At 40.5% G+C, this 12,617-nt stretch overlaps 1 protein-coding gene across 1 annotated transcript in view; it reads right to left on the bottom strand.

Annotated features, from left to right (window-relative positions):
• LOC124606857 (general transcription and DNA repair factor IIH helicase subunit XPB) overlaps window positions 1-12,617 on the bottom strand; it is a 95,846-nt gene that overhangs the window by 40,268 nt on the left and 42,961 nt on the right. The window contains exon 9 of the mRNA XM_047138938.1: window positions 2,178-2,284. Coding sequence (XP_046994894.1) covers window positions 2,178-2,284 — 107 coding nt within the window. The remainder of the gene's footprint in view (window positions 1-2,177; window positions 2,285-12,617) is intronic.

A 12,617-nucleotide genomic window follows, 5' to 3' on the forward strand; every position in this document is an offset into this window, starting at 1 on the left:
GCAAAATTACAGACCAATTTTGTTAACATCCATATTCTGCAGAGTCCATGAACACATTCTCAGTCTGAATATAGTACAATTTCTCGGGATTGAGAATCTTATGTCCATAAATTAGCATGGTTTTAGAAAGCATCGCTCAGGGGTAACTCAGCTTGCTCTTTTCTCAAATGACTTGCTGAGAACTATGGATGAACGGCAACAGGTAGATTCCATATTTCTAGATTTCTGGAAAGCATTTGATATGGTGTCCCATTGCAGGCTGTTACAGGAGGTACAGGCATACGGAATAAGTTCACAGATACGCGAGTGGCTCAAAAACTTCTTAAATAATAGAACCCAGTATGTACTGCTCGATGGCGAGAGTCCATCAAAGGCAATGGTATCGTCAGAAGTGCCCCACAAAAGTGTGATAGCACTCCTGTTGTTCTCTATAAATGTAAATGATTTGGCAGACAGGGTGAGCAACACTCTGCGGTTGTCTGCTGATTATGCTGTGGTGTTATGGTGAGGTGTCAAAGTTGAGTGACTGTAGGAAGATACAAGATGACTCAGACAAAATTTCTAGTTGGTGTGATGAGTGGCACATAGCCCTAAATGTAGAAAAACTTAAGTTAAGGCGGATGAATAGGAAGAACAAACTTATAATTTTCAGGTACAGTATTACTAGTCTCCTGCTTGACACAGCCAAGTCGTTTAAATACCTGGGCATAATGTTGCAAAGTGATACGAAATGGTATGAGCATATGAGAAATGTGGCAGGGAAGGTGAATGGTTGACTTCGGTTTATTAGGAAATTTTAGGAAAGAGAGGCTCACCTGTAAAGCAGACAGCTATATAAGACGCTGGTGTGACCTATTCTTGAGTAACGTTTGAGTGTTTCGGATACGTACCAGGTGGGATTGAAGGAAGATAACAAAGCAATTCAAAGGCGAGCTGCTAAATTAGTTATCGGTAGGTTGAAACAATACGTAAGTGTTATGGAGATGCTTCAGGAACTCAAATGGGAGTCCTTGAAGGGAAGGCAACGTTCTTTTCGAGAAACACTTCTGAGAAAATTTAGAGAACTGGCATTTGAAGCAGACTGCCACAAAATTCTACTGATTCCAAATACATTATGTGTAAGGACCACAAAGATAAGATACGAGAAATTAGGGCTCATATGGAGGCATAGAGACAGTCATTTTTCACTTGGTCTATTTTCAAGTGGGACAGGAAAGGAAATGACTAGAAGTGATACAGAGTACCCTCCACCACAAACCGTACAGTGGGTTGTGGAGTATTTATTTATATACAGATGTTGCGGTAGGAACATGAAAACTTAGTAATGTCATTACCTAAGAACCCACTAGTGAATACTCTGATGCAAGCTAGTGACTATTTTAACTAAACTGTGTTGCAAATACTAGAAAGGTTGGACAATCATGGTGATTAGAACAATTGATTACTGTATGTTACAACTTTCATTACGCACTGGACTGAATGAAATGTCTCTGTGTAACTTTTTCTTTAATAGATTTATGCAAAACACTGTATTTACTGTGACACACGATGTAAATATGAATTATGTTCTGTGCCGGTTTTGTTTTGAAGACTTTTATAACACCACTCGATCCACTCACTCACAGTATTTCTAAAAACTGTGCTTCAACATTGATATAATTTATCTGATAAATTGCCACTGGACTGTTGTTCGATGTGAGAGTTAACCTGATTTATGTGCTACTTTTTCACAAAGTTATAGAGTAGGTCATCGTCTGAACAATATGGCATCAAGTTCAATAAAAAATGTATGTAAAAGTGAATCCAAAACTGTGAAATTCCATAAATTATTAAAAAAATCCACTATTTGTTAAGCTTCTCAGTTTCATGGCTACAGAGGCAAACAAGAAGAAATTACAAAAAATCGATTTGGTTATCTGACAAGTTACATCCCCTATTTCACATACCGTAACATCAGAATGCACACTGTATTCAAATTTCAAAATAAGATTAAAACTGCATGTTCATCCACAATCTGTTCATACATTTCCGTTTATTTTGTTCCTTGCAATTTTTAAACTAATGGAGGTTTGCAATATAAATCACAGTTCGGCTTCTGCTATGCAAATTTTCATAGCTGCATGAACAACATGGTATCTTTACCACAAATATTTATGATAGACCTAAGTGTTACTTACCACATGGCAGAACAATAACACCAGACCGAGCTCTACCATTGCCAAACATTTTACGGAGGCTCTTCTCTTGATAAGGGCGTAGGACTGCGGAAGGCTTCAGATCAATGCTGGAAAAAAAAAGGGGGTGCTAATATATACCATTAACAATGGAAACAAGACCATTACAAAATTGAGAAATAAGTTAGTCATTCACTATTCCTAAAACACAAACGACTACTTGGCGATTTACACAACTACCAATAATGACAAATTATTTACCTGGCTTTGAAACTATGTTGGATACAATCAACCAAAATGAGGCTGGAAGGGATAAATCTCTTGATTTCTTTGACCAGTGTGTATGATTCCAGTTATCTGCCAATTTTCACACCTAAAAGGTCAACTGGACAATAAGATTAATAAACCACAGACTAGAATGTTTACCCATTAAATAAAATTAGGTGGTATTTCAATTATATTTCAATTGTATGAGGGGCATTTGTGAAATCAGTTTGGTTTTATTCTGGATTCCACTACACCAAATCATTCCCTCTTTTGGCAACGAAACCCTATGTACCAACATAATCTCTGTTCAACGTGATGGCCTTGCGTAACCTTACTGAGAGGGCCTTTATGCCTGCAGGGTACCACTCTACTGGTTGAAGAAGGAGACAATGTCTTGCTGCATCATCAGTACCCTCACGTCATTAATGTACTGTTTCCTGCACAGAGCATCCTTCATTGGGCCAGATGGAAGTTGGAAGGTGCAATGTCCGCACTGTGGGGTGTATGAGGAAGAATTGTCCAAAGAAGTTGAATGAACTCTTCTTGGGTGTGCAAACTTCCATGAGACCTTGCATTGTCATGGAGAAGGAGAAGCTAATTCCAATTTTTGTTGTGACAAACACACTGAAGGCATTTCTTCAGTTTCCTAAGGGAAGCACAATACACTTCAAGAGTTGGTCGTTGCAACATGAGGGAGGACATCAAACAGAACAATCACTTCAGAGACCCAGAAGATCGTAGCCATGGTTTTACTGGATGGGGATGCCTGGCTCTGAACTTTTTCTTCAGAGGAGAAGTGGTGTGGTTCCACTCCATGGATTGCTCTTTTGCTTCTCATTCAAAGTGATGCATCCGAGTGTCAGCACTACCAACAAGGACACCCAGTTGTGCAGCAATGTGTTGATTGTGATCCGTCGATCACCTCAAATGCAAGTGACCACACATTCCAGCATTGCACGAGTCACAGCTGCGTGCAGTTAGCCGGCATGCAGGAGATTGGACAGGTTTGCGCATCCTTGTTGCAATGATGACTGAAATTCTGCAAGTGCCTATGAATATTTGGAAAGCTCTGGTTTTCCATCAAAAGCAACTCAATGACAGCTCTTTGCTTGGAATTCCCCTCCATTACAGATGCCATTTTGGAGGCTATGTATAGCACTGACACCTGACGCAACCTTATGAGACTATAGAGGCTGGAGCAGGGATGTTTCATTATGCCCCACAATAAATTCTACATTTTTTCAACCGAAACTGACCAAGAAAATAAATGTGTTGCATTACTTATTGAATACCCTTCATACACAACATACAGTTTTGAAGACAGCATAATTCTGTTCATAATTTTCTGAGACATTTTGTAACAGAAATAGTAACTAACCATGCACATACAGATATCTCAGCAAAACCAGTACACAGTTCCAGGTCTCCGTTATGTGTACATACCAAGATAGACTGTTGTTATTGTTGTTGTTGTGGTCTTCAGTCCTGAGACTGGTTTGATGCAGCTCTCCATGCTACTGTATACTGTGCAAGCTTCTTTATCTCCCAATACCTACTGCAGCCTACATCCTTCTGAATCTGCTTAGTGTACTCATCTCTTGGTCTTCCTCTACGATTCTTACCCTCCGCGCTGCCCTCCAATATTAAATTGGTGATCCCTCGATGTCTCAGAACATGTCATACCAACCGATCCCTTCTTCTAGTCAAGTTGTGCCACAAGCTCCTCATCTCCCCAATTCTATTCAACACCTCCTCATTAGTTATGTGATCTACCCATCAAATCTTCAGCATTCTTCTGTAGCACCACATTTCGAAAGCTTCTATTCTCTTCTTGTCTAAACTATTTATCATCCATGTTTCACTTCCATACATGTCTATACTCCATACAAATACTTTCAGAAACGACTTCCTGGCATTTAAATCTATACTCAATGTTAACAAATTTTTCTTCTTCAGAAACGCTTTCCTTGCCATTGCCATTCTACATTTTATATCCTCTCTACTTCAACCATCATCAGTTATTTTGCTCCCCAAATAGCAAAACTCCTTTACTACTTTAAGTGTCTCATTTCCTACTCTAATTCCCTCAGCATCACCCGACTTAATTCGACTACATTCCATTAGTTTCGTTTTGCTTTTGTTGATGTTCATTTTATAACCTCCTTTCAAGACACTGTCAATTCCGTTCAGCTGCTCTTCCAAGTCCTTTGCTGTCTCTGACAGAATTACAATGTCATCGGCGAACCTCAAAGTTTTTATTTCTTCTCGATGGAGTTTAATACCTACTGCGAACTTTACTTTTGTTTCCTTTACTGCTTGCTCAATATACAGATTGAATAACATCGGGGAGAGGCTACAACCCTGTCTCACTCCCTTCCCAACCACTGCTTCTCTTTCATGCCCCTTGATTCTTATAACTGCCATCTGCTTTCTGTACAAATTGTAAATAGCCTTTCGCTCCCTGTATTTTACCCCTGCCACCTTCAGAACTTGAAAGAGAATATTCCAATCAACATTGCCAAAAGCTTTCTCTAAGTCTACAATTACTAGAAATGTAGGTTTGCCTTTCCTTAATCTTTCTTCTAAGAGAAGTCGTAGGGTCAGTATTGCCTCACGTGTTCCAACATTTCTACAGAATCCAAACTGATCTTCCCCGGGGTCGGCTTCTACCAGTTTTTCCATTCGTCTGTAAAGAATTCGTGTTAGTATCTTGCAGCCGTGACTTATTAAACTGATAGTTCAGTAATTTTCACATCTGTCAACACCTGCTTTCTTTGGAATTGGAATTATTACATTCTTCTTGAAGTCTGAGGGTATTTCGCCTGTCTCATACATCTTTCTCACCAGATGGTAGAGTTTTGTCAGGACTGGCTCTCCCAAGGCTGTCAGTAGTTCTAATGGAATGTTGTCTACTCCGGGGGCCTTGTTTCGACTCAGGTCTTTCAGTGCTTTGTCAAACTCTTCACACAGTATCATATCTCCCATTTCATGTTCATCTACATCCTCTTCCATTTCCATAATATTGTCCTCAAGTACATCGCCCTTGTATAGACCCTCTATATACTCCTTCCACCTTTCTGCTTTCCCTTATTTGCTTAGAACTGGGTTTCCATCAAAGCTCTTGATATTCATGCAAGTGGTTCTCCTTTGTCCAAAGGTCTCTCTAATTTTCCTGTAGGCAGTATCTATCTGTCTTGCCCCTAGTGAGATAAGCCTCTACATCCTTACATTTGTCCTCTAGTCATCCCTGCTTAGCCATTTTGCACTTCCTGTCGATATCATTTTTGAGATGTTTGTATTCCTTTTTGCCTGCTTCATTTACTGCATTTTTATATTTTCTCCTTTCATCAATTTAATTCAATATTTCTTCTGTTACCCAAGGGTTTCTACTAGCCCTCGTCTTTTTACCTATTTGATCCTCTGCTGCCTTCACTATTTCATCCCTCAAAGCTACCCATTCTTCTTCTACTGTATTTCTTTCCTCCATTCCTGTCAATTGCTCCCTTATGCTCTCCCTGAAACTCTGTACAACCTCTGGTTCTTTCAGTTTATCCAGGTCCCATCTCCTTGAATTCCCACCTTTTTGCAGTTTCTTCTGTTTTAATCTACAGTTCACAACCAATAGATTGTGATCAGAGACTAATGTTTCCAAAATGAACCTTTTATTCTGCAGTAGAATGTGCACAATTTCAAAACTTCCTGACAGATTAAAATTGCAAACAAGTTGAGAAAAATAATCCATGAAACACTAGATCCAGCATATAATTTTAATCTGACAGGAAGTACTCTAAAATTTATAGAATATAAAACTTTGCAGCTATCACTTCATTAAGATCATCTAATATATCTTTATTTGCATACCTTATATTGCACCAGTTTGGTAAGAACAAATTTTACATCTATCATATTATACTAAAGAGGGCAACATGTCAAACTACCTTGGTACGTGAGAGTGGATGCAAGTAAATTATTTAATATAGTGACATTGAACTTTAATTTCTTAATTAACATTCATCTCATTAATATTTTAACACTGGAAACACTTCACAAACATCATGCATGCAAATAATATGCATCAGCATAATAGTTTGTCAGTTTTTAATTTTAATTGGAAAATAGTTATTTTTACTTGTTAGACCATTCTGTTTTAGCAAACACAGTTCAATTATAAACAGTGGATCCATATACAAAGAACTTACCACATTTAAAATTATAATTTATTCATGTATTTTTGAATAGCCCTTATACCAATAATATTGATTAAAAAGAAACTTTTATTGGTAAATTTTATTTTTGTGTAAGAACCAATCCAGGCAGAATGTGAAATGGATAAGTAGCAGTTATTTCAGTCAGATAGATAATGTTTTTACAATTTTTTTGTGTGCAGTATTATCACCCTAGCAATATGCGGATTCTTTCAGCGCCATTAGTTCTTTCCTTAAGAAGGTAAGATGGATAGGCAAGGGGGTGGTTAGAAAGGAATGGCAGGTAACTCAGATCCAAGAAGACTAGGACCCACCTGTTGTGAGGATGAGAGTAAATAAATATGAAGTGATCTTCATTTCCCTCATCCTCATAACAGGCGTGTCTAGCTCATCCTGGTGACTGAGTGACCTACTGCTACTTTCTAATCTTCCCTTAGCTGTGCTCTTGCCCTCCTGTAGAAGGAACTAATAGTTTTGAAAGCTAGGATTAGTGTTTTACATTTTATACGTGTATCACCAGTGTGGGAATTTTGCCTCAAGATTAGTATCGACAAGCCATTCTGTCTCTTCGTAAATTTAAAATAAGTATTTAGAATTATTTTGTAGATGAAAATTCTTTCACCTGTGACATTTACTTAAACTATAAAATTACAAGGTGTAATTGCTGGTCAGTACTTATGTTCAGTGGGTGAAATTCTTACTGCTGCTGACAGATACATATAAATGTACAAGGAACTATCCTAGCCTTGGAACTGTTAGCTCCTTCCTCAGGGAGGAAAGGGGAAAAAACTGAAGAAGGGGAAAAAACTGAAGAAGGTTAAAAAGGGAGAATAGATCACTCTGACCCCAAGAGAGTAGACATACACCTGTTGTGAAGAGGAGGAGGGGAGATAGAAATGAAGGTGGAGGCATCAGTGAGAGAGAGAGAGAGAGAAAGAGGGAGGGAGGGGGGGGGGGGGGGGGAGAGAGAGAGAGAGAGAGAGAGAGAGAGAGGGGGGGGGGGGGGTCAAAGATAATACAGTGAAATATTGGTCAGGACTGTGCCAACTTCAGTCAAGAGCTGATACAAAATGAGTCTGAAGTAAAGATGGAATATTAGAAAAAGAAATGAAATATGTATTTCAATTAAGAACTAAGAGGAAAGGGAGATGGAGAAAAAAACCAGAAAGTGAGGCTTGTGGTGGTGGTGGTGGGTGTGGTGGTGGTGGTGGTATGGGGAGGACATGAAGAGGAGTACAAAGATGAGAAATAAAAAGCATTAAAGAAAATAATCAAACAGGCATAATCAATACATTTATAAAAATCATTGTATGTATGTTGTATGTATGTATGTTCCATAACTCCTAAACTACTTTATCAATTTCAAACAAACTTGGTCTACATATCATTTACTGTCTGGAAACAAGCACTATGGGGTAAGAACCACCCACCTGCCATTGGGGTTGAGGTGAAAAGGGGGGTGGCATAAAAGAAAAAGTTATGACCGCCCAGAGCAGTTTTAACCAAATTTTATATATAATCTAATAGGACTCATTATGTATATTACAATACTGTGGGGGAAATATATCCCCACCAATCCTATAGGTTGCTGTGAAATGTTAAATTATTTGAGAATAGACAATATTAGAATCAAATTGATAGTTTTCTGAGAGTGAGGTTGAAAATGTGTGAAATACAAGCAACACTCAGGGACACCTGGAGCAACTTCAACCAATCTGGTATATACACACCTCATTATTTGTATACATGTGGTGTGGGAGTAAATTACCCCTACTACCCCTAGGTTAGGTTAGGTTACGTTTAGTGAAAAAAGACGGGAGACTGTACGTTAATGGAGGTTAAGCCCAAGATAATGTCTGGAATTGAAGATGTGTCGGATGTCAAGTTCCCCTCTCTGGAGTTCAGGGAAAGGAAGATTCGGTGAAGATTCTAAAAGCCTGTGTAGTGTCAAACTGTAAAGCATATTCAGCAACTGGGTACAGCAGACAGTTCTGTTAATAGCCATTTATACAATCAGGCAGTTTAGTGGTGATCATTTCCTGTATAAAATACTGGGCAGCATACAAACATTTGTAGGTAAACAAACTGTGGTTTCACGTGTTACTCTGCCTTTGATACTGCAAGATTTAATTGTGGTGGGGTTGGAGTAGTTGGTAGTGAGTGAGAGAGTGCATGGGGCAGATTTTATGGTGGGATCAACTTCAGGGGATAGGAACCCTGGGATAGGGATAATGGTCTTTGAATATCAGATAGTATGACATGGATATTACGGAGGTGGGGAGGATATCAGGGAGAGAGGTTCTCATTTCAGAGCTGCAATTGTGAAAGTAATAGCCTGGGTGAAGTACTATATTGAGGCAATTAAGGCTTGGATGATACAGATGTTTGTTGTGGATGCCCAGTCTGTAGGAAAAGAAGCATTTGACATGGAGTCAGCTATCAAAATGTAGATTCTGTTGCTTGTTGGTTGGTTTTGTATTGACAGATGTTTGGATGTGAACTGCAGTGAGGCAGAGGCCAATATTGAGGAAGATGACTTTGGGTTTTGAAAAAGACCAGGTGAATATGAGCTGGAAAAGGAGTTAAGCTGTTGCAGGAAGTGAAAGAATTGTTAACCATCAGTCCAGATCACAAAGATGTCATTCACTGACCTGTGCCAAGCCACAGGGTTTTGAGGAATGCCTCTCCCACGCAGCCTATGCAAAGGTTGGTGTAGGACAAGGGTTGTATCCTGGTGCCCACAGCAGTTTCTGTGACTTTTTGAAGGTTTGGAGCCTTTGTCCACAGGAAGGATGATGGAGTAATCTTCCTTCAGGTTACTGCAGCTCAGCTTGAGTAAGGTACAAGTTTTCAGTGACTTTTTCAGAAAGGATTGAGAGGCAATGCTGGAAGTGAGGACTTCTGGAGGAGATGTTTTTAGGGAAGAGGAGGATACTTTTGATATTAGGGTTGGAAGTGTTCTAGGAAGGGTTCAATGTTCACTCTGTTGGTTCTGAGCTGGGATTGTGTGGCGAAATAGTATTTCCAATTGAGTTTAAAGTGAATGAGAGAAGATCTTTGACTAGAACAGTGTGATTAAATTTGTGCTTGAAACTGAAGATTAGGCCTTTGGAACGAATGGATGTCTCAGGATTCAAGAAAAAACTGCATGGGAAGCTGAAGACTGAGTGGGGGCTCAGGCTGTGAGGTGTTGGGAATTTGTGGTGTTGGCAGTGGTGATGGTGTTGGTGGAGGATGATAATTGCCTTGGTGCACGGCCAGCACATCTTGGCACAGTGTTACACTGTCTGGGTTATCTGGATACTTCCCACTAACACCAACCTGTCAGAACTCCAGAGATGGGAACTTGCCCTTCAGTATATCCTCTCTTCTCGTTACCCGCCAGGCCTCAACCTCCGCTAATTTCAAGTTGCCGCCACTCATACCTCACCTGTCATTCAACAACGTCTTTGCCTATGTACTTCCGCCTCGACTGACATCTCTGCCCAAACTCTTTGCCTTTACAAATGTCTGCTTGTGTCTGTGTATGTGCGGATAGATATGTGTGTGTATGCAAGTGTATACCTGTCCTTTTTTCCCCCTAAGGTAAGTCTTTCCACTCCCGGGATTGGAATGACTCCTTACCCTCTCCCTTAAAACCCACATCCTTTCGTCTTTCCCTCTCCTTCCCTCTTTCCTAATGAAGCAACCGTTGGTTGCGAAAGCTAGAATTTTGTGTGTATGTTTGTGTGTCTATCAACCTGCCAGCGCTTTCGTTTGGTAAGTCACATCTTCTTTGTTTTTAGATATATTTTTCCCACGTGGAATGTTTCCCTCTATTATATTCATATCATTAATTTGAACCCAACAATTACGTTTGTTATTGTCACTGTTGCATTTCGAAATCTTTTCTGTCATCTTATTTTCTCTTTCAGTTTTTGCAAGTAGTTTCACTTTGTATTCACCTTCTCCCTTTTACCGTAATCTACCATACAATTTTATCCCGCCTATATATACTCAATAATATGTAACCCACTTTCAAACCATAACCAAAAAATTTATTTTTCTTTTCCGCTTTCAACACTACCGCTGCTATAAAATCCACCGTTTCCAGTTCACAAACAGTTCCTTTCACCTATTGAACAACCATTTCGGCTAGTTCTAATAACTTTCGCTTTATGTTCATTTCCATTTTTCCCACATCACTGATCATTCTTAGCCACTTCCCACAGGTTTTAACGTCATTATTTCTTCTTCAGACAATTGTTAGCCTCATTTTCATAATCTGCCACCACAAAACCACTCCTATTTTCGAAATTTTCCAGAATTTCTCCACCCTTTAACGTGTTTTGGAGGCAACACAACCACCTAACCTTTCTGCACATCGTTGTTTACCAACCCAAGTTCACCACAGGATCAACATAGCTCAGCTTTTACCAACACTTTTTCGCCTTTTTTCACACCAGGTCTCCAGTTGCTTTCCAGTTCACCTTTATCTCTCCCCATATATTTTTATTTTTATTTTCATTTTCATTTCAGCCTCATGTCACACTTTCCACCTTCTAATACCATGTCACCCTCACAACATCCCCACAACGACCCCATTAAGTTTTATTTACATTCCCTCTGCAAACATGCCTTTGCCCTAGCCAGATTACGCTCCCATATTTTATTTTCCCAGGCCTGTCTGACATTTGGCATTACCCCCAAAGGCCTCACACTTAAAGTTCCCATCTCTGGCTGCAACCCTTATTTCCATCAGTCTCTATACCAGTTCCAAACTGAACAATCCATTGCCCTCACCCACCTAATCCTTCACCTACACATCAACTCAACCAATGAACACACCCGTCAACTCCTATCCTTAATAAAAGTCCTCAATCTTTCCTCTCTCACATCCACACCGGCTGTTCAGAGCATCCTCCTACGGGCCAACCGCAAATTAGAACAGCATGCCACCCTCCACCTCAAAAAACTATCCAATCTCCTGGTTTCCCACCTCCGGAAAGGCAACTCACTCACCCTTCACAACCTTTCCAGCAAACCTCAACCTCCTCTCATTGCACACAAACCCAGTCTCTCCCATCTACTCAATCTCCCACTTCCTGCTCCACTCTCCCCAAAACCTCAAAATTCGAATCAACACAATCTGGAACCACAACACCCTAATTCAGTAGTTAACCTTTCCTCCAAACCTCTCTCCCAATCCGAAACCTCTGTCCTATCCAAAGGCCTCACCTTCAGCCCCATTCCCAGATTCAACCAAACAGCCCTCGTCAACAGTAGTTAACCTTTCCTCCAAACCTCTCTCCCAATCCGAAACCTCTGTCCTATCCAAAGGCCTCACCTTCAGCCCCATTCCCAGATTCAACCAAACAGCCCTCGTCAACAGTAGTTAACCTTTCCTCCAAACCTCTCTCCCAATCCGAAACCTCTGTCCTATCCAAAGGCCTCACCTTCAGCCCCATTCTCAGATTCAACCAAACAGCCCTCGTCAAAGATTTACTGTCCTACACTCGTACTCTCTGCTGGAAATATCACTTCGCCACGAAGAAAAATGATCCTAATCCTACTCCTAATGATCCAACTCCCCAAGACACTATCCAAATTGAACCTTGCCTGGAACAGTTCCGTCCTCCGTCACAGCAGGACCCACCTCCTCTTCCTCAAAATCACACTCTCCAAACCTTCCAGGAATTTCTGACTTCCATCACCACTGCTGAAGCCCAGGCTATCCGTGATCTGTAGGCTGACCGATCCATCGTCATTCTTCCGGCGGACAAGGGTTCCACGATCGTGGTACTTGATCATCAGGAGTATGTGGCTGAGGGACTGCGTCAGCTTTCAGACAACACTACTTACAAAGTTTGCCAAGGTAATCCCATTCCTGATGTCCAGGCGGAGCTTCAACCTTAGGCGCCCTACAATACCTTTCACCTGACTCCACCAACCTCCTGACCCCACTGACACCCCGCACCCCCACCTTCTACCT

This window comes from Schistocerca americana, chromosome 3 (genome assembly GCF_021461395.2).
Source record: "Schistocerca americana isolate TAMUIC-IGC-003095 chromosome 3, iqSchAmer2.1, whole genome shotgun sequence".
In the NCBI taxonomy this organism is placed as follows: Eukaryota; Metazoa; Arthropoda; class Insecta; order Orthoptera; family Acrididae; genus Schistocerca; species Schistocerca americana.